The 22,940-nt window shown below is 42.3% G+C and overlaps 1 protein-coding gene across 1 annotated transcript in view; it reads right to left on the reverse strand.

Annotated features, from left to right (window-relative positions):
* lama4 (laminin, alpha 4) overlaps positions 1-22,940 on the reverse strand; it is a 183,279-nt gene that overhangs the window by 147,581 nt on the left and 12,758 nt on the right. The window contains exon 2 of the mRNA XM_068025542.1: positions 14,101-14,202. Coding sequence (XP_067881643.1) covers positions 14,101-14,202 — 102 coding nt within the window. The remainder of the gene's footprint in view (positions 1-14,100; positions 14,203-22,940) is intronic.

The following is a 22,940-nucleotide window of genomic DNA, read 5'->3' on the forward strand; positions in this document are numbered from 1 at the left end:
CTACACCATGAGCTTTTATTTTCTGCAATAACCTTTGATGTGGCACCTTATCAAATGCCTTCTGGAAATCTAAGATATCTAAGAAATCTGGATATCCACTGGCTCCCCTTTATCAACAGCAGATGTAACTTCCTGAAAGAACTCCAATAAATTGGTCAAACATGCTTTCCTTTTCACAAAACCATGTTGACTCTGCCTGGTTACCTTGAATTTTTCTAAATGCCCTGCTTATAATGTCTTTAATAATAGCTTCTTACATTTTCCCTAAGCCAGATATTAAGCTAACTGGCCTGTAGTGAGGAACACTCAGACTCTTACCTGCTCTGCTTTTATATGGCTGGTCCAGTTGGATTTCTGATCAATGGTGACCCTCAGGAGGATATGGCAAGTATTTGTGCTATTAATTGTCAAGTGGAAGTGGTTAGACTCTCTCTTGTTGGAGATGATCATTGGCAGGTGTGTTGCACAAATGTTACTGCTACTTATCAGCTCAAAACCTGATGTCTTCATCAGTCTTCTTCTTCATGTGGCCATAAACTACTTTATTATCTGAGGAACTATAAACAGAGCTGAACACTGGGCAATCATCAGCAAAAACCCCACTTATGAACTGATTGTGGAAGGAAAGTCATTGAATTAAGCAGCTGAAGGTAATTGTTCTAAGGACATTTTTCTGAGTAATTTCTATTGGAGGAGATGAGATGAGTTCATGGCACTTTAGTATTTTGTCTAGTCTTCTGACAATCTTGCACTATGACCACTTGAAAACATAATGGAGAATAAAATCGGGAGACCACCTCAACTGCACAGTGTGAACAGTCTGTGCTCAAATACCAACGTCTGAGGATCCCAGATTTTGGGCCTGAGACTTCATCATAATGTAGATGGCACAATAGGAACCTACAGAAGTTAATGCTTAAATTTCTAGGCAAATGATTGAGCTGGATCGTGGGATCTGGAGGAGGAATGGGTCAGCTTTGGCATCCTTGATTGGGGTTCGGTGAGGGATTGGGTAGGAAGATCACAAGGCTTTGGAGTACCAATAGGGGGTTGGGATTGCTGTCAGAGGTGGGAGATGGTTTGGGAAGTTGGTCTGAGGAGAGATCGGAGTGGTGTCTGGAGATCAGGGTTGGGAAGTAGATCAGAGATCTCAGGAGCGGGAGCAACAGCGATTATGGTGTGTACTTACCTTTTTTTTTACTTGCCTGTTAAGAGTTGGTGGCAAACCAAATGAGCAGCAGGCACCAGAGGCAAGTGGTAGGCCCCTTATTTTCATATGAAAATAAACTAATATCTGCTTCAAATATGGGTAAAGAATTCCTCTTGTTTATCCTTTATCATAAGAACATAGGAGCATAGGAACAGATGTAGGCCACAATTTAATAAGATCATGGCTGATGTGCGACCTAACTCTATGGGCAGAATTTTATAATGACGGCAAGCTTGAAAGAAGGCGTGGTGCAAACACGTGTCTTGTGCGCTGCTGAGCCCCCATGATATTTTGCACAGGGGCTCATTTAAATGGAGGAAGCGGAACAGCCACCACCCCCCCGATGATGTCATTGGGGGCGGCTGCTCCATCCCCAGCAATGGCTTCTGGCGTCACCACGCAGGCGCCAACACCATTTTTAAAAGGCCCTTCATTCTCATTTCAATTTTTAAACGTGCCATTTCACTACTGTACAATTTTATTTCAACTTAGATTCCCCTCTCCCATTGCCCCCATTGGATCCTCATTTAATACATTGACATATGCACCCAAAAAAGCACCTTTTGATTTCCTGAACTTTCACCCACTACTGTACAATTTTATTTCAACTTAGATTCCCCTCTCCCATTGCCCCCATTGGGTCCTCATTTAATACATTGACATATGCACCCAAAAAAGCACCTTTTGATTTCCTGAACTTACACCCCTAACTTCAGAACCTTTGACCCTCAACCCCTTCCCATCATCCCCACAACCAATCACAATAGTTCTCCCGCTCCCCCCTCCCGCCCTTGAGAATTCCACTCCTCTCCCGTCCCCACCAGTGTCACGCCTTGGATCTCCGGATGGAGTTCCAAAGGCGCGGGACTTCCAGCCACCGGCCCGAATATCGACATGGGACGGCCGTTGGGACAAGGTAAGTTTATTTGCATCAAACAATGCATTTACATATGTGAAAATTAAGGCTCTGCTGCCGAGCGATGGTGGTGGGTTGAGGGGTGGGGGGGGTGGGGGGTGGGAGTGGTTGTGTCGGGGGTGTGCTGCACCGAGGCCTCGCCACCGCCAGTAAAATGCGACGGGGCCTTCCCGCATCACGGATCGTAGCGGGCCTTTTCCTAAGAATTTTTCAGGCCCCTCCTGCCACGACCCCCGATGTCCGAGGGCTGGTAAAATTTAGCCCTATATACCTTCCTTTGTCTCAGATCCCTTAGTACCTTTGGTTAACAAAAGTCTAGTCAGATTTAATATTTACAATTGAACTAGCATCAATAGCTATTTGCCAAAGAGAGTTCCAAGCTTGTAACATCCTTTGTGTGTAGAAGTGTTTCCTAATTTCACTCCTGAAAGGTCTGGTTCTAATTTTTAGACTATGCACCCAAGTTTTAGACTCCCCAACCAGCGGAAATTGTTTCTTTCTATCTCACCTATCTGTTCCCCTACCTGTGTACTTCCCATCGGAGGTGTGTGGGAGCATCTCGGACTCCATCTTTGATCCTTATGCCTCGCACCTAAAAACTAGAGGCTGCACAGCCCAATTTAGTCTCCGTTGCTTGTTAAAAATGGTTCCACCTGGTGCAGGTGAATCCACAGTTTAATGCTGTGCAAGTGTCAATAAATGCTTTAAAATGCGGTAGCCTTTTTTAGTTATTGGAAGTAATATAATCTTACAGCAGAGAAGAGGCAATTCAGCCTCTTGTATGTAAAATAGATCTCAAGAAGAGCTATTCACTTAGCTCTGTTCCCAGCCCTTTCTCCATAAGCTTTTTTATCTTGTTACAGTAAAGTGAGGAGGGGTCGAAGAGCTTCCCTCTTTTCCCTCTCCCTATTTGACCACAACAGATTTAATTCTTTCTTAAAGTGGATGTACTGTCCAATTCAGTAGGTGTTTGATTGGTTCTTGTTATGATCATAGCAAGAACCAATCGGACAGGTTTTCTTGAGTTTAACAAAGAAAGAAGTTAACTTTATTGTACCTAAACTGAACTAATAAAAACAATAAACTATGTACCAACTTTCACTCACACACACACAATTGAGGTTTACACACACACAAATAAGTTACAGAGCGTGGAAAGGTAGATTAGTTGATTTAGAGTCCATAGAAAAAGGAGTATACAATCTGTGGCATTTGGTGATTCGGCTGGCTTCTAGCTGAATTCGGTGGTCTTGAGGCTTTTAGTTTGAAGAGGTAGCTGACTGGTTCAGTGGGTCTCTTGGAGACAACAGTGCGGATGATTACCTCCAAAGAGGTTTCTGATTGTAGCCGGAGTATGCAAAGGTCAGTCAACAGGCATGTTTGAAACTTGTAAGCTAAAATGGAGAGAAAGAGAGGGACCCCCACTTGAGTCTGCATGTGTCAGAGTCTAGAAGCTTCTCTTTGCTGCTTTAGAGAAAACACAAGCTTAAAACCACAGATGGGAAGGGGGGTGGGGGGCTTGTCACTTGATAGTCACCCAGTGATTCAAACATGGTGCAGTGTTTCTTTTCTTGCGAAAAATAACAGGTCGTTCCCTTAAACTTCCTGGGTCTTGGTTCTTCCTGGGATGAGCAGCCATTTCATCTCCACATCACAGGCCTTGCAATGGATACAATGTTCCAAATTGGGTGGCCATCCTAAGCTGCCAGAAAAGCCATCCTTTGTCTGTTCTCTCTTGAATTTCTTCAAAAAATATAAATTTACATCTCTAGTCATTGGATTAAAGAAAATTATCATCAACCAAGCAAGTTGGCATGACAATCTAAATAATTATCCATTTCCCTTTTAAAAGCTATAATAGATTCTAGAGTTGTCGAGTCATAATAGCACAGAAGAAGGCTATTCAGCCTATCGAGTCCATGCTGGCTGTCTGTAGAGCAATCCAATCAGTCTCATTCCCCAGCTCTGTCCTCGTAGCCCTGTACGTTTATTTCCCAAAAGTGCCTATCCAATTTCCTTTTGTCTCTGCTTCCAGCATCCTTGTGGGCAGCGAGTTTCAGTCATTACCACCCGTTGTGTAAAAAGGTTTCTCCTCACATCCCCACTGCATTTCTTGCTTAAAATCTGAAATATATATCCCCTAAACCTTGTACCACAACTTTTCTTTGTATACCTTATCTAAACCTGTCATAATCTTGTACACCTCTATCAAATCTGCCCTCAATCTCCTTTGCTTCAAGGAAAACAAACCCAGCATCTCCAACTTAACCTTGTAGCTAAAATCCCTCATCCCTGGGACCATTCTGGTAAATCTCCTTGGCACCCTCACAAGGACCCTCACATCCTTCCTAAAGTGTGGTGATTAGAACTGGATGCAATATTCTAGTTGTAGCCTTACGGCGCTTTATAAAGGTTCAGCATAACCTCCCTGCTTTTGTACTCAATACCTCTACTTATGAAGCCCAAATCCCATATGCTTTGCTAACAACTCTTTCAATATATTCTGCCACCTTCAAAGATCAATGCACAAGAACCCCCCAGGTCCCTCTGTCCCTGTACACTCTTTAGAACTGTACCATTTAGTCTATATTGCCTCTCACTATCCGTTTTGCCCATAGCAAGTGATAGAGGCAAGATCTCTGACAGAAACATTCACACAGCCTCAAGGTGATAGGATGAATTCAAACAAACTAAGCCCATAAGAGGGTCCTGTACAGTCTGAAGAGGGAATGGCCCAGAATTTTCTTGGAAAAAAATGGCGAGGTAAATGAGCTTGCTGTTATTAGTATGTGAAAAACCCAACAATCTGTGGTGAGGAAGAGATATGGCATAAGTTGGAAATTGCCACAAGTTGCTGGAGAATTTGTGTCGCTCCACTGTTAGCCTCGCAAAAACTGGAACTCACCCTCAACCTCCAGTCAGTGTCAAGAAATTGCTGCCTTTGCTCTGTTAAAGTAAATTAAATTCACCTTAGAACCTTATAGCTGGTACTTAATAACATAGAGACCCTCTTATTGATATGATTTATGTTCAATTTTCAGCAAGTTATTATTTGTAATTTCAATAGGGAGTTGTGGAAAGTATGGCATGGATTTGGGAAGTACTAACACATTCTATGACTTTGGAGATGAAAAGGAAGTTGGAGAAGGTCCGTGGTTCCGAGAGGGTGTGACGATAATAGCAATTTTATAGTGCTTGAGGAAAGGAAACTATTTGCAATGTCAACTAGCATGGGGGCCAGGAAAGGAAGTTAAATGGTCAAGAGTTTAATGGGAATTAGTTTGAGGGAGTAGGAAGTGGGACCCATTATGAGATACCATGAAGGGAGATGGTAGAGAAATTAGAGAGAGAAGAGGGTGCAGGGCTACAGTGGAGGTTCTCGAGAGGCAGACAGGGGTGAAAGCAAAAGAGGCAGCTGCATGGATGGTTTCTGTCTTGCTGGCAAAAAAAATCCATTGTTAGAGAGCAGGGTGGAAGGACGTTTAAAGGAATTGCTCGGTAGTGGAGATGGGTTATCTTTGCTCTCCAGAATGCTCCTAGATTAATGGGTGGTATTGGTAGAGGAGAGTAAGATCCGGTGGAGCAAAATGTGATCCAGCCATATCTGATTATGACAGTTTCTTTTTCATTCATGTGGGATTTGGGCATCACTGGCTCAGCCAGTATTTGTTTCCCATCCCTAATTGCTCTTCAACTGACTAGCTTGTAAGGCCATTTCAGAGTCAATAATATTGCTGTGGGTCTTATGTAGGCCAGCAGATTTCTTTCCTCTAAGGAACATTAGTGAACCATATAGGTTTTTACAACAATTGCTTCATGATCACCATTAGACTAGCTTTTTAATTCCAAGATTAATTCAATTCCATCAGTCATGGTAGGATTTGAACCCATGTCCCTAGAGAGTAGCCTAGGTGTCTGAGTTATTAGTCCAGTGACATTACCATTACACCACTGTCTCCCCAGATACATTTACCTATGCTCCTAGACTTTGTTTAATGAAGGTTTTGATTTATTTTGCAAGAGAAAGCTTTGAATGAAGTCAATGTCTGAGGTGATGTACATCCAGTCTTGTTGGATTAAGCTAAAAAGGGCCTCTTGTTTTTCACGGAGTCTGAAGTCCTTTAATAAGGGGTTAAGTAAGTTTCTTCAAGTGTTTCAGATATCCTGGCAGGCAACCACAATAATCCAAAAAATTGGATCTATTCGTTCTAAACTTTTTGCATGCTATATTGCAATGTTGTTTTCTTATGAAGTGCAAGCAAGCTTTGTGAGAATAAATCACTGTCATAAAATTATTTGCTCTTTTTAAAACTTTGGAAAACAATATTCTTTACTGTTACGCATGTTGTTTCATTTTACTGCATGTTTAATAATCAGATTCGGGAAAAGAAGCACAGACTTCCTTCATGAATGTCAGACTTAAGGCTCGGTAACACAATATCGCTCTGAAGCAGCATATTGGAAATTTGGCCCAGTGCCTGTGATTACTGAAAAGATCCATTTTTGTGAGTAACTAGTTTCATATAAATCAAAATCTACATACCTCTGCACAGCTCAGTGCTGTAATAGAGGTAAATTGACCTTTAATGACCCTCTTTCTGCAAGAATTAATTGTATTCCAAATACGGTCACAATGGGAAAAGTCATTGTTCACAGATGCATTGAACATACAGTAAAAAACAAGTCACTTCAGTTAATTCCATTGTTTCCCTCCATTATGAACTGAAATCAGGGTTCAATCAGACAAATAATGCCAGAGCAATCTCAGTGATGTAACTGTTTGGGTTAAAAATTTGCCCTGTTTTATTTTGGGCATGAGGGTCACGATTCGTGAGTTACCTGTGCCGGTTCCTTGGAGGTGGGCAACGTACAATCTTGGTTCTCTCCCGTCATTATCATGATTGTAGTGTGGGGCTGAGCGGGTTCTTCATTGTTGGTGTCCTCTTCATGCTGCTGGCTGCCTCTGCATTCAGCAGGGGCCAATCACCATTGTGCTGAAAGTATGTAGGGCAGCCAAACTCCCTCTTAAAGGGGAGCTGCACTGAATAATTTTGGTGGAATTTAAAAGGTGGAAAATGAGCACCAGGGCAGAAAGAGGGCTCCAGGGTGACATATGCTGCATTGGGCGCATTCGTGGTAGAGCTGGGCAGGAGGATAGATGCCTTGGTTCTGTAGGAGGCTAGGAGGCCTTCAAGAACAATCCTCAGAAGGGAGTGGGAGCAGGTGCTCAGAGAGGTTAACTTCCACAGCCTGAACCCAAGGACCTGAGCGCATTGCTGGAAGAAGTGGACCTCGTGTGGGTGGTCAAGACCAGTGAATGCATCTTCACATATCTTCTACTCATCACACCACCAACACCTCATGCTGCTCAATGCACCACTCACTCACCCAGCAGCATTCCCTGGCACTCAGGCCTAACATCCAAACACTCCCTTACGCACCTTCCAATGCTGCCAGCCTCACACCCACCCCTCACTGCCTCCACATAACTCCAACTATTCAGCTACAGCCATTATGCAAACAGCACTACACAATCACTGACATTCTGCCCTGTCTCTTGTAGGGCAAGGTGACACACAGTAGAAGGGAGGAGAGAAGAAATGGTGTGATATCAGGATAACGCTCCTTCACAAGCTCCTGGCACACACTGGACAGGCCCATGTGTGCACCCTTCTCAAAGGGGCATGCTGCGCGGGCCATGCCAGAAGCGGCTGGCAGTGCAGCGGACCCCAGCAAAATGGCACTAGGCCACTAAAGTGCCACCTCCAGTGCCATTTAACTCAAGCATGGTATAAAGGGTCACTGACCCGAAACGTTAACTCTGCTTCTCTTTCCACAGATGCTGCCAGACCTGCTGAGTGGTTCCAGCATTTCTTGTTTTTATTTCAGATTTCCAGCATCCTCAGTATTTTGCTTTTATTATTATGGTATAAAGTTATCTCGGTCAGGGTTGAAAAAAATCCATTCACTGGAGGAGAATTTGTTTCTGTAATGTTTGTGTGTTCCTCCTTGTCGTTTTCCCAAAATAAGTACTGTCAATAACTGGTGCACTGACAGTTCAAACCAACGTATTCTCCAATGTACCATGGGCAACTTAATACCTGATCCACAATTAAGTTTAGTCTCTTGTATAACCATGTTCTAGAGTGTTAAGAATCTCTGCCTCGAAGTATATATGACAGTAAAGAATATTGAAACTTTGGAATTAAAACAAATAAATTTCACAACAAACTGCTATTTCTACAAGGTTAACCTAAATAGGAGAGAGTCACTTTAAACATGTAGTCAGCTCTAGAACTTTACTGCTCCAAAGGGAAACTTCTTATCATCAAGATACTATGAGCCACTATGATATCATCATAAGCTGTGTGGTTGCCAAACAACAGTAATAGCAATATAGAGACATTAGGGTTGTCTGGCATCACTTAGGGGGCAAATTTCACAAGTTAAATGGTCATATTAGGGTGCTATGTGTCCATTTTTTGGCCAGTTTTTTTTTCCATAGGCCATCATTTAAAAAAATTATTTGTAATGTTATCTAGGCAACGAAAGTCCACTTTACCATATTTTTCTAATTTTCTTGGCATACTTCTTTCATCTGTCATTGTGGGCTTTACAGTAAAATATTGAAAATGGATCAATTTCAACAGTTGCAAGATCACCAGGACCTTAAAATGATCTTCAATGATAGTATTCAATTATAGGTTATCTAGATTGCCTTAATACAATGTTTAATTTTTTTCTTAACCCATGTCTCTGGTCCTGTCTGCTCCTCACCCGTCTTTCAACTGTAATCTGTAACTAATTGAATCATCTTTTTATGAGGTATAATATTGTGTGTGTCTATGCTGTGGTCCAGAGATTTGTGGCAATCCACTCAGTGAGTTGTGTTCTACTCTTGAGGAATTACTAATATATACTCTCCACCTGACAAGGGCTCAAAACTGTGCTTGTCAATTCTCTAATGGCCAATTAGTGATAATGCTCCTCAGAAAAGATGGTTAGCAAGGTCTTTTTGGGGTTGAGGTGGCAATTTGGCAGATCTAGTGAAGAATAATTGTAACTGAGTGGGCCCTGGTACAGATCTGGTCATCCAATACCTGAGGGAGGTGGTCCACAGTACTTCAGGCCACTGTTAATGCCAGCCAGCCTGGCCCATTCATGAAATAGTTCAAGAATAGTAAATGAACAGTAGTTATTGGTTGCTGTCATCAACCTTCTGGACAGGAGGGGATGATTATAACTGGAATTGACTAAGAAACTAGCAGAGGAAAAGCTAAATTCATGTTATCAGAGGTTTACAATATTTTTGCTCAGTTTGCCAAACCCAAGGCAATCAGAGACCATTCTGGATCTAACCATCAGCAATGATCCAATTGTATGGTACACAAAATATGAATAAGGAAGCATCAAGAATATAATGATCAAGATATTGTTAGAACTGAAATTCTTGACATTCCCCAGCTTGACTATTGAGTTTTATTCAGTAAATAGCTAAATCAAAACCACCAGAAAAGTCCTAGGTTTGATGACTAGACTGCTCTGAGCTGTCCGTTCTGTGTGAGAACAAGAAAGCGTGGCACAATGATTGATCCTTGTGGCCTGGGTTAGGAATGGAAAACAGCCAGAGATCAGCTGTAGACTGATACCCAGTGGTTGCTGCTGGAAAGTACATTTGTACATGCACACATCAGGTGAGGCATAGCTATGACAGGGCCCCTTCTCTCAACTTCTGGTGGTCAAATTGCCTCCTGACATTCACTGTCAACATCTATGCCAGAAGGCACTCGGCATCTATGGAACTGTATTTGAGAAAGCAGTTAATGAGCACAGGAGAAGAGAGAAGAGAAGTGGACAAAGAAAATCAACAGCTTTTCAGCCCTCCATTTGTGCTGCTTATACAGTAATTTCCTGTGTTTACGTTTCTAGAAACTTTAAAAACCACCCTACAACACCTCGCAGGTTTATCTCTCCTGCACATATACTACATCATGCATGCACAGAAGAGATAAATTTGCAAAACGTTGTGGAATGATTTAAGAATATTCAAGTTACCCCCTGATACACAGGCAGGTGGGAGTTAATAGCTGGGTTTTCATAAATTGCCAACTTTGCACCGATGTGAACAATGGGGCATTGAGATTATTCAAGCTGATATTGGAAACATAATAAAACAATATTGTTCAGTATAGGGGGAAGGCCAAGATGTTTCCAGTGTGGAGGGGAGGGGGAACCGAGGTGAAAACCTGCTCAGCGGAGATAGAGAGAGTTTCTATTGCCACCTTTTATCTGTTTGCGTTTAATGTGGACCTCAATATTAGATCCTTTTATCCATTTGCCAGCACTTGCAGATGAAATTCAGTGTCAGCAGGCAGACCAATTCAAATTTACTGTGTTGCATACCTATATTGCTGTAGCCAACAACTATTTAAAACATTTCTTGGGATGTGAGCATTGCTGGCAAGTCCAGCGTTTATTGTCCATCCCTAATTGCCCTTGAGAAGGTGGTGGTGAGCTGCCTTCTTGACACGCTGCAGTCCATCTGGTGTAGGTACACCCACAGTGCTGGTAGGGAGGGAGTTCCAGGATTTTGACCCAGCGACATTGAATGAATGGCGATATAGTTCCAACTCAGGATGGTGTGTGGCTTGGAGGGGAAATTATCGGTGGTGGTATTCCCATGCGTCTGCTGCCCTTGGTCCTTCTCTGTGGTAGAGGTTGTGGGTTTGGAAGGTGCTATTGAAGGAGACTTGGTGGGTTGCCACAGTGCATCTTGTATATGGTACACACTGCTGCCTCTGTGCGCCGGTCACGAAGGGAGTGAATGTTGAAGGTGGTGGATGCCAATCACGCAGGCTCCCATCCTTTGACTTGTTCTCAGCCACAGTATTTATATGGCTGGTCCAGTTAAGTTTCTGATCAATGGTAGCCCCAAGATCTTAATGGCAGGGGATTGAGCGATGGCAATGCCATTGAACATCAAGGAGAGATGTTTAGATTCTCCCTTGTTGGAGATGGTCATTTCCTTGTGTGGCATGAATATTACTTGCCACTTATCAGCCCAAGCTCTGCTGTGCAGTGGATTAACTCACATGGAAATGAAAAATGTCACAAAACAAAATTTTGTGGATGGTACAGCTAGTTTTAGTCACAATTATCTAAAATTGTATGTGGGTGGAAGGGTGCTAAATACGGCAATCTATGATTAGAGACCAGGCGTTGCTTATGATCCAACATTTTCAGAATATTCAATAAATCTCTTCATTGATCTTCATCAAATTTGTCTATAACCCAGGTCAACATTGAACCTTCCACATTATTGTTATAGTATGACTTTGATATTTTTATGGAATTGATTTTTGTACAAATGAACACCAAACTTTAATTGGGATAGGCTGGTACATTTTTAGATCAAAAATCATACTGGTGCATTGGTAATTGTAACCCTTTCAAAATGATCAGAGGGATATTTTTGAAGTCTCCTACATGTGCCGAATATATATTCCAGGATACCTATTAAAATTCTTGTTGCTGCCTATTCTTAAATGTTTGAATTTGAAAATATTCAAAGGTTTGATGCTAGGGAGGCAACAGAAAAAATGAAAGAAACTTGGAAACACAAACCTCAAGCTCAACGGGCCTGCACAGTAATCTGTTTTTTAACTCAAATATAAGTAACATATGTTAAGCTTTATATTGTGTGTGATCACATATACCAACCATTAGTGCTTCATACAGTCAGTCATCATTTGGACTTCTGTGTACGTTTCTCTTGGCCAACACTTGATAAAATTTCACCGCCAGTCACCGCAGTTTCGTTTAAGTGGTGCTACAGGTACATACACTGCCACATCACATTGTTTTCATGTTCAGCTGCCACTGAACAGGATTTGAAATGAAGCATAAAAGCAAAATACTGCGGATGCTGGAAATCTGAAACAAAAACAAGAAATGCTGGAACCACTCAGCAGGTCTGGCAGCATCTGTGGAAAGAGAAGCAGAGTTAACGGTTCCGAAGAAGGGTCGCTGACCCGAAACGTTAACTCTGCTTCTCTTTCCACAGATGCTGCCAGACCTGCTGAGTGGTTCCAGCATTTCTTGTTTTTGTTTGTAATGAAGCAGCCTGGGGCACAGTGAGGAAGTTTGACTCATTCTCCTCACACTGACAACATGGGCAGATTGCTTATCATTGTGTGACTGCTTTGAGAATTTCCATGAAGCTTTTGAGTTTAGAAAAGGTAGTGTTCTACATGTTCTAATGCCCTTGTCTTTCCTCATATCCTAGATCCTTGGCCCTGGGGATAAGCCTCATCTGTTTCATTGTGTCCCGTGCTTGAATGTCTCTTATTTCTTCCTAAGCAGAACCGGATGCAATATTCAAGATGTGGTTTGACCAGTACATTATAGATTTCCTGCACATTGTCTGAGTCATTAATAAATACCAGATCAAGATGAGCACTGCCTCTCTTCACATCCTTGATGCATTGAGTAATGAAGCAGTTTTGCATTTCATTTATCAGTTCTGACTCTAAACCACTTTGATTTTTCCTGTTTACATTTGGTTGGTTGAAGTCCCCTGTCAAAAATCTGTTTTGTTCTGACATGTCCTTTTTATTTCTTCAGAGAACAAACTCTCTGCTTCTTTATGCTGATCTGGACATGTATAGCATCCCCCTCATGTTAGCTTGATTTTGTTTCATATTTGAGATGTCTAAGCAGAGTGGCTCCCAGGGTCAACTTAATTTACCTCCCATAGAATACACCAACTCATTTTCTGCCAACTCTATCTTTTCTAAACAATCTACACTCTTAAATATTAAGTTTATTTCCATTCACTGGACTGAGCTATGTTTTAATTATTCACACTACATTGATGTTCCTTACTGTGCCGACAGCCTTCAGTTCAGGCATCCTGTTCCTAATGCTTCTATGCCGATACATCACATAGTTGAAGTCCTTTCAAGTTCCACAGTATCTGCATATTTCTGTTCTCCCTTTCACATGTGTTGTTTTGGGACCATTGTCCATATTTGTCTGTTAACTGCTTTCTAGTGTGTAATCTGGCTTCTTCCCCCAGTAACATCAGTTTCTTTATCAGATTCTTTATCACTGAGTGTTATGAGGAAATACAAACCCTATTAATTTATTATATGACTGCACAATGACCTCAAAAAACAGTTTCATAGCCTTAGCTTTTGCTGTTTAGAACACAAATCACTAGTTTTATGAGAATGGTGCGCGGCTGAACAAGCAACAGACATGTCTAACAGTGTAAAAGCTTTCCAGCAGGACAAAATGCAGTAACAGGCTAAAAAAGTCAAAAACACTCAAATGTGTCTGCCTCAATTGGCATAGGTCACAATTACTGGACACTGATTAATGCGTAAATTGATTTAACTCTTCAGCCAAAACTCAATCAACTGAACGCTTAAACACATGCCAAGGGCTTATTTACACTTCTGGTTTTTAAACAGTTGTTTCAATAATTTAATACTTTCTCAGTTTGTTGGGTTGGGATAACTTTGCATTCAACTAATGTGCAGGTGTGAGCCAGGTAGGCCCCTTATCCCTATTTAGCAATAAGTCAGTGACTGAAGACATCTTACATTACTACCATTCAGACTTCTTAGCAGAAAATCCATATTAAACATGGCTGTTTGGCAAAAAAAGCCCTGCTTAAAAAGTGCTTGACCAATCATGCTGTCTGCAATCATTCTCAGCTTGCTTTTGCCTAGCGAGTAGAGCTATGTATTATCTACAGACAGTGTAAACTGAAAAGAAACAGCTGGCAAAACATCTGAGTCTGATGGTCATTAAAGCTGCCAAATAGGGGAATGGAAGAAGTCAGTAGGGGAGAGAAGCAGGGTAACTTGTAAAATTCAGTGCAGTCAGTTGGAACTAACTGATCATAAACGTCGTTAAGATAAAAATCTAATTCAACAATATTCAATACATAAAAGCAGCAGCTACTCACAATGCAGATTCCAGAATCATGAAGGCAGCGTTCTGAATGTCCATGACAGTTACAAGGTAAACATACTCCATAATTTGTGCTGTAGAAACCTGTAGTACAGTTCTGAAAAAGAGCAGCAACATGATATCAAATCTAACTAAACAGGATCATCAAAAACAAACTGGTGTTAAAAAAAACCTAGCCCAGAAACAACCAACTAAATTTTGTTCACTCTCTGTGTACTCTGTGACTGGTCTAAGGCACAGTAGGCTACACAAGGACTTTAGAAAAGACATAAAACAGAAGATTAGGGAATATTATAGTTCTGGCCAGGATATAGTATCTAACAATCACATTTCAATCAAGAATTCGAAGCAGTTAGAGTAAATTTGACCTGAAAATGTATATTGCAATCAATTATTATGGGGGGTCATTTTAATCCCACACAATGGGTGGGATAAGAGTTCAGGGCAGGGGGACAGGGTGGGGTAGGTTAAAATCTCAAAATCTGAAACATGACCCCAGCCTCAAACTTCCAGTTTAATGCAGGCGGGTTGCAAGGCAGGCGAACACCACCACCTGCAAGTTTTGCTCCAAGTGGCACACCATCCTGACTTGGAAATATATCACTGTTCCTTCACTGTCACTGGGTCAAAATCCTGGAACTCCCTTCCTAACTGCACTGCGGGATTGTTACGACCAGGTGAGAAGGGGTCTGGGGTTCTCTCTCAGCCTTTGCCTAGTTTAACCATAACAGGGTTTAATTTTAAAACACTGTTTTTAGCTCCCCCTTAGTGAATCCTTGTTCACTGCTCCAATTGTAAGGCAAAGAAATCAAACAGGCTTCCTTAAATTTGAACTAGAAAGGTGGAAGTTTATTCATCTTAAACTCTAATTCAGTTAATGACTACGAAAATGTGACGTGACCATGCTTGCATGCATATGCGATAAACACACACGCAGATAGAGACAGAAATAGAAGAAGGAATAAAGGGAAAAACTTTGAGGCAATATCTGGTAGTTACAATCCTTTAAGTTCAATGTGGAATCTTTGGTTGCTGGTAAGTCTTGCAATTCGCTGGGACCCAGTTCACGGTTCAATTTGTTCTGATGTAGGTGGTCTTTTCTCTCTTGAGGTTTACGTGTCTTTCATGGTTCTGGTGGCTTGGGAAATAGCAAGAGATAGAGAGAGAGAGAGGCTGCCTTGTTACAGCTTCAATTGCACACTGCCTTCTGTTCCTTTCTGTGTGGCACAATTAAAAAAAACCAAGTTGCCCAGCTGGTTAGTCATGTGACTAGCTCCTTATTTGGAACAGTCTCTCCTCAAGGTTTGTGGAGGGTATTACCTTACCAGTCTCTGGAATGCACTTCCTTACAGCTTCAATGTCTGGTGAACAAAATCCAGTTGGGTTAATTGGAGAAGGGAATAGTCCTTTGTCTCCACGAGCAGCATCTCTTAGTATGCAAATGTCCTTCCAGCCTAGTGTCTGGTGAACTTCAAACAAGTAATTTCTTCACTCCAGCAACAGTTTAAAATCAATGTTCATATGACAAAATTAATATATGCCTCATTCTTGACAGGTGCGGGTCTGCATGACAGGGTGTACCCACACCACATGGACTGCAGCGGTTCAACAAGGCGGGTAGCCACCACCTTCTCAAGGGCAATTCAAGATGGGAAATTAATGCTGACCTTGCTAGCGACAACCACATCCCCTGAACGATCAAAGATAAACCTACTCTCCCAAGGCGGGTCAATTATTTTAATATTTCATGGAGGCTGTCTGTCTCAAATTGTAGTAGAGTTTTATTTTTAATGCATGTGGGTCAGATTTTCCAGGGCTCAGGAAATCTGATGGAGGTGAGAATGGCCAGATCGAGCAGGTAAGTTCCTTTCCAACTGTTCTTCACCCCAGCCCCCCAAGCTAACCTGCTTCCCTCCCCGCGATTGGCTGATACTCCCCACCACAATCCGATTTCCCCCAGCCCACAGTCTTCTGATCTCCGATCTCCTTCTGACCGACAATTGCCCTGGGACCTTCAATCCCTTCGACCTCTGACTCCCTGCTGTTAAATTCGGCAGGACCCCAGATTATTTACATTTCCAGGTTTCTCGACAACAACAATACCTCTTCATAAATTTTGGGGCCCAAGAGTTTCCAATTCAGTGTTCATCGACTTTCTCTTCATTACATCAAAATAAAGGTACTCCCACTGGGAAATCTATATCCCCAGTGCAAAGCAGTATTTTGAGCAGAACTAAGAAAAGTAGCTGCAAAAAATCCTCAACCAACCCAAGAGTATTACAAAGATCACTATTCAGGCAAAGAAACTCCCATTTTTAGTCGTAACACAAAAAATGACCTCTTCAATATAGTATCCACCTCAAGGACATCATGCAACAGGCCTTACCCAATTTATAGACTGAGGATAATTATTTGAGGTGAACTTAGAGCAGAAATGGAGGGGAGTGGAGTGAAGGGGTTAGTCTTCTTGATCCCAGTAAAATCTGATACAATGGGCTTATGGAAAACCTTAAAGGGAACTGGAGGCTTTTTTGGCAGAGAATTCGGGTGTTGACTTTCTCTGGCACATTTCAAGCTGTAACCTTTAAGAATGCATTCTCTTCCGTTTACTTTCCCAAATTTGCCCCAAAATGAGTGATAACTCAAAGGAGAACCTAGGGCTACATTTCTGAACTGACAAAATAAGCTATCTGCATAAAAGGTATAATCACTGACCCTAATCCACTTCACTGTCTCTTGGGACTCAAAATTTTTATCTTAACCCAGCCTGATGCAGTGCCCCACTCTACAGTCTACTCCAGGATTTGCTTCTTGTTTTTTTTCCAGTGCCCCATTCCTTGACCCAATTTCCTGCTTCCTAGCCTGACTATTGCACTGCTCCCTGGCCTGTTTGGTACTCTTGTTTGCTGCCTTGTCCAGTGCCTGGCTTCTATATCAGTGTCTCAATCCTTGGCCTGCTCCAGTGTGCCACACTCCAAACCAATGCTACTCCTTGCGGTTGCATGTTAAAAAACAAAACATGGAGAAATTGCTATACATGCTCCAGAACTGAAGTCAACAAATAACATCATGGAACTTTCCGCAATACTCAGAGTTGGGATGAGAACTATCAATCAATTTTCCACAAGACAAGCCCTATGGAAGGTATATTTAGATTATTACATGTCCTTTCATAAGATTGTATGAAATAATTATTTTAGGCCTCAAATGGAATTATACTAACTTTAGAACATTTGTAACTATATTTCCTAAATATTTTGAATATTAACTTCAAGAGAGACATCATAAGAAGTTGTTTGCTAACAGTTACATCATTGTGTGGGTGTTTATAGAGATAATGGTGAGCCGGCATGGACCCGATGGGCCAAATGGCCTCCTTCTGTGCCGTAAATGACTCCTATGGCCTGTATTTTAGGCACCCCCCCATCCCCACAGGAGTGGGCTGGTGGCCAGGGTGGGGCTGGAGCATAAAATTAAATGGGAGGCGGGAGGCTGTTCCCGAAGCCTCCCCCTCCCCGATCCCCGCTGCAATTTTACCAGGGGCGGCGGCAGCGAGAAACGGCCTGCCCCAGGACAATCAAGGTCCTTAAGTGGCCAATTAACTGCCACTTAAAGGCCTCCTCGTGCAGTCAATGGTATTTTACCAGCGGCTGGCGCGTGCCTTATCTCCCCTGAACGCTGCCAGGAAAAACCTGGCGGCCTCCTTGCAGGCTGTGGTGAGGGGTGGGCAGCCCTCCTGATCGGGCACCCTGTGTCCTGCTGATGGCACCCCCTCCAACCTCCTCCACTAAAATAAGGACCCCGCCTTCTCTCGCCGGGGCCCAGCTGATTGTCCCCTTCGAGGCTCCAAAGCTTACCATTCTTCTGGGGCCAGTGCCCCTCTCACTGCCATACTGGGTGCAGTCCCAGCAGTGGCCACCACTCCCAGTGGAGCTGCTGGGACTTAGAGCTGCCAGCCCACTGATTGGCTGTCAGCTCTTGGAGGCGGAACTTCCTGCCTGATGGAGGTGAAAGTCCCACCTGAGTCCAATTAAGGGCCTGGAGAACGTAAAATTCTGACATGGCTCCCCACGCCTGGCAGAGGTGGGCTTGCCCCCAACCTTTTGGCCAGTGGGCAAGGCTTCCCGCCCAACATAAATTTCCTACCTAGGGTCAATGATTCTAAGAAGTCAAAAACAGAAAAACTGAAAATAGGAATAATCTAATGTTTCACTGCTTTTGTCTTCAGAACTGATAAACCACCGAGAGATGTTAAGATGGTAGCAAATGCACAGATACTAAGCAGTAAAAAGTGAAATGGATTCTAAGATTCTGAGCCATTGCCCAGTTATCTCCAAGTGCAGGCAGATATTACTGACAATAAATTCTTCTTTGGAATTAATAAGAAAATTGTTTCTAGATTGGATTGCAACAGCTTGCCACAGTTTCCATTACAATTCAATTTGGCTACATCAAGATTTGGCTTATGGCCCACCTCGATTATATGGTGGTGAGAGAGCTGACCTGTGAATAGCCTTATTTTTTTGAAACACATCCATATCAAGAAAGCCATGTCTACAAAAAGTGGCCATTTTCACCAACATTAACTTTGCCACACTAATTAAATAGAAATAAGGCTGACAAATATAGGGTAGAAACTATTGTAATGTCACCTTCAAACAATAATCCATGCTGAGAAACTTCTAAACATTAGCCTTCAGTTTCAGTGACTCAAAAAAATAAACCTGATCCACATACTGTCAGTGCTTTCATTTGCTTTTCTGTATTTGTAAAGATGTTGTGAAATTAGGTTTCAAAAACTATTCCACAACAATAAGGATTTAGTTGCTCCACAAGGTAACGAAATGGGTAACAATTTTAATTGTAAATTTGAACTGTTTCTATACTGACAGTGTTGGTATGAAATCACCAGCAATCTTCAGCCATGCGTTGCAATGAGTATATCTAACTACCAATAGGAATATAAAATATATGTGAAACTCATGGGAAAGTTCATAAAGATTTCTCAAGGCTTTACAAAAAGTAACTGCCCTTTCTAATGTAAAACATCTGTCATTCATTGCCTGAAATATTGAATTCCTGGCATAAAAATGAACAGAATGAAAATGTAGTTATGTCTACTCTCTTCATTTTGTAACTAATTTTCTCATTGTTTAGATACCTTCCCCCGAACATACACCATTCCATTATCATGAGAGAAGTTTGTAATGAGATCTCTGCCAGTTATGTCTTAAACTACATGCTGTAAGATGTACAAAAATATCTTAACTTACTTTTGCTGCTACTTGCTGTTTCCCCATAATGCTTCAAATGCTTTTGTAAACTCAGTATGGGAAATTGGGGCAGAAATTCCATGTATAGACTATATAAAAACTAAAGACAATTTGATAATTTATCATAATTACAATCAATTCAATTAATTAATTAGATTTCGGGGACAAAGCTCAAATTAAAAAAACAAAGGATAGAAACATTAGCAGCTGCCAAATTTTTCAGTGAATTAAAATCTGAGGTATATAGCTAATAAGAGTTAAGTAAAACATTTAAGTTAACGTCTCCATAAAATAAAGTGACATCAGCACAGCAGAAGAGCTGATCAGTGAGTAGCTGCTATGTCTTTATTTATTTAAGTCTTAAGTTTATTTCTGTTAAATCAGTTAATAGTCTATGAGATAGAGACATGGTAAGGCACTCAGTCCCATGGAGTACACATCCTGTGCCAAGTGGGACTCCAGGACACTTCTCATACCCTGGACAACCACATATGGAGGAAATGTTGTTAGCTAGATTAGCTCTAGCTCTGAGTTTCAGAGCTTGAGGAGCAGTTGGCATCACTGTGATGCATCTGTAAGGCTGAGGGTTTCATGGATAGAATATTTCTGGATGTGGTTACCCTACAGCTCAAGGGTGTGCAGGCAGAGAGAGAGTGAATGAATGCCAGACAGTCAAGGAGGAAAAGGCAGGTAGTACAGGAGTCCCCAGAGTGTATCTCACACTCCATCAGGATTCAGCTGGTGAGAGTGATAGCTCCTCTGGGGAGTGCGGCCAGACCCAAGTCCAAGGCACCATGGCTGTCTTAGCTTTTTTAAAATTCATTTTTGTGGGATGTGGACATCATTGGCAAGGCCATCATTTATTGCCCATCCTTAACCGCCCTTGAACTGAATGGCTTGCTAGGTCATTTCAGAGGGCATTTTAAGAGTCAGCCACATTGATGTGGATCTGGAGTCACATGTAGGCCAGACCAGGTAATGACAGCAGATTTCCTTCGCGAAAGGACATTAGTGAACCAGATGGATTTTTACAACAATCGACAATGATTTCATGGTCACCATTAGACTATATGTTAACTCCATTAATTGAATTCAAATTTTGCCATCTGCTGTGGTGTGATTTGAACCCATGTCCCCAGAGCATTATCCTGGGCTCTGGATTACTAGTCCTGTGACATTACCATGATACCACCGCCTCGCCTCGCTGTACGGGGGAGTGGGTGAAAGAGGAATATTGAGAAACAGTGATAGGGGGTTCTATAGTTAGGGGAACAGACAAGTGTTTCTGCAGCTACAGATTTGAATCCAAGATAGTATGTTGCCTCCCTGGTGCCAGGGTCAAGGATGCCACTCAGCGGCTGCAGAACACTCTGAGGGGGAAACGGTGAACAGCCAGTGATTGTGGTCCATATCGGTACCAACGACATAGGTAGAAAGAGGGATTAGGTCCTGCAGGCAGATTTTAGGGAGCCAGGAAAGAAACTAGCAAGCAGGACCTGAAAGATAGTAATCTCCAGATTACTCCCAGTACTAGTGAGTGTAGAAGTGAGAGGATACAGCTGTTGAATGGTGCAGGAGGGAGGGCTTTAGATTCCTAGGTCATTGGGATCAGTTCTGGAGGAGATGTGACCTGTACAGCCAAATGGGTTGCACCACAACAGAGCCGGGACCAATGTTGTTTCAGGGCAGTTTGCTCGTGCTATTGGGGAGGGTTTAAATTAACTTGGAAGGGCGATGGAAACCAGGATGTAGCATAGAAAAGAGAAACAAGGTTCACAAAGAATTGGGAGAGACAGATAGCCCTCGAGTAAGAAATAGTAAGGTATTATGTGGGGTTAGAGTAGGAGGAAATGCAAAAAGGTCTAAATTGGGTTCACAGCTCATGTATGTGAATGTACATAGCATAGTAAATAAGGTTGGTGGACAGCAAGCTCAAATAGCCATGTACGAATATGATGTTGTTGTGATAATGGAGACCTGCTCAAAAAATGGCAGGACCGGGTACTAAATATTCCTGGATACAAGCTGTTCAGGAAAAATAGAGAAGGAAAGAAGGGAGGTCGAGGCAGTATTGATTAAGGAGAATATTACAGTGCTGAAGAGAGAGGATGTCCTAGAGGGGTCAAGGACAAAATCTATTTGGTTAGAGCTAGGAAACAATAGAAGTGTCATTACACTGCTGGGCCACACAAGGTCCCGCATGGCATACTGGTTAACAAAATAAAATCCCATGGGATCCAGGGAAATACAAAATAAGGGTAATTGTTGATGGGTGATTTAGCGACTGGAGAGCTGTTTCCAGTGGTGTTCCGCAGGGTTCAGTACTGGATCCCCTGTTTTTTGTGGTATATATAAACGATTTGGACGTATATGTAGGGGGCATGATCAAGAAGTTTGCAGACAACACAAAGATTGGCCATGTGGTAGATAGCAAGGAGGATAGCTGTAGGCTGCAGGAAGATATGGATGGTCTGGTCAGATGGGCAGAAAAGTGGCAAGGAATTCAACCTGGAAGAATGTGAGGTCATGCATTTGGGGAGGTCAAACAAGACAAAGGAATACATGATTAATGAGAAAATACTGAGAAGTGTAGAGGAAGTAAGGGACCTGAAGGTAGCAAGAGAGGTTGATAAGGTGGTTAAGAAGGCATAGGAATCCTTTCCTTTATTAGCAGAGGTATAGAATATTAGAGCAGGGAGGTTATGCTGGAACTGTATAACTCATTGGTTAGGCTACAACTTGAGTACTGTGTGCATTTCTGATCACCTCATTACAGAAAGGATGTAATCGCATTAGAGAGGGTACAGAGGAGATTTACGAGGATGTTGCCAGGACTGGAAAATTGCAGCTATGAGGAAAGATTGGATAGGCTGGGGTTGTTCTCCTTGGAACAGAGAAAGGCTGAGGGGAGATCTGATTGAAATGTACAAAATTATGAGGTTCCTGGATAGACTGGAGGTGAAGAGCCTATTCACCTTAGAGAGGTCAGTGACTAGGGGCATAGGTTTAAGGTGATTGGTCAAAAAGCTAGAGGGGCGATTAGGAAATGTTTTTTTCACCCAGAGGGTGGTGGGGGTCTGGAACTCACTGCCTGAAAGGGTAGTTGAGGCAGAAACCCTCAACTCATTCAAAAGAAGTCTGGATATGCACCTCAAGTGCTGTAATCTGCAGAGCTATGGACCAAATGCTGGAAGGTGGGATTAGAATGGGTCGATCATTTTTCGGCTGGCACAGAAATGACAGGCCGAGGGGCCTCTTTCTGTACCTTAATCTTTCTATGATTCTATAGCCACCAAGTAGTGGCAAAGATATAGATGAACAAATTTGCAAAGAAATTACAGAGAATGTGTTCGGCTGTGAATTCTGCAAATAGCTACATGAGCACAGGAAATTGTGAAAGCCTAGATGTGGAGAACATAAGAACATAAGAAAAAGGAGCAGGAATAGACCATCCGGCCTATTGAGCCTGCTCTACCATTCAATACAATCATGGCTGATCTTAGGCTTCAACACCACTTTCCTGCCAGCTCCCCATATCCCTTGATTCGCTGAAAGACCAATA

Source organism: Heterodontus francisci, chromosome 3, assembly GCF_036365525.1.
Source record: "Heterodontus francisci isolate sHetFra1 chromosome 3, sHetFra1.hap1, whole genome shotgun sequence".
NCBI classification, from domain to species: Eukaryota; Metazoa; Chordata; class Chondrichthyes; order Heterodontiformes; family Heterodontidae; genus Heterodontus; species Heterodontus francisci.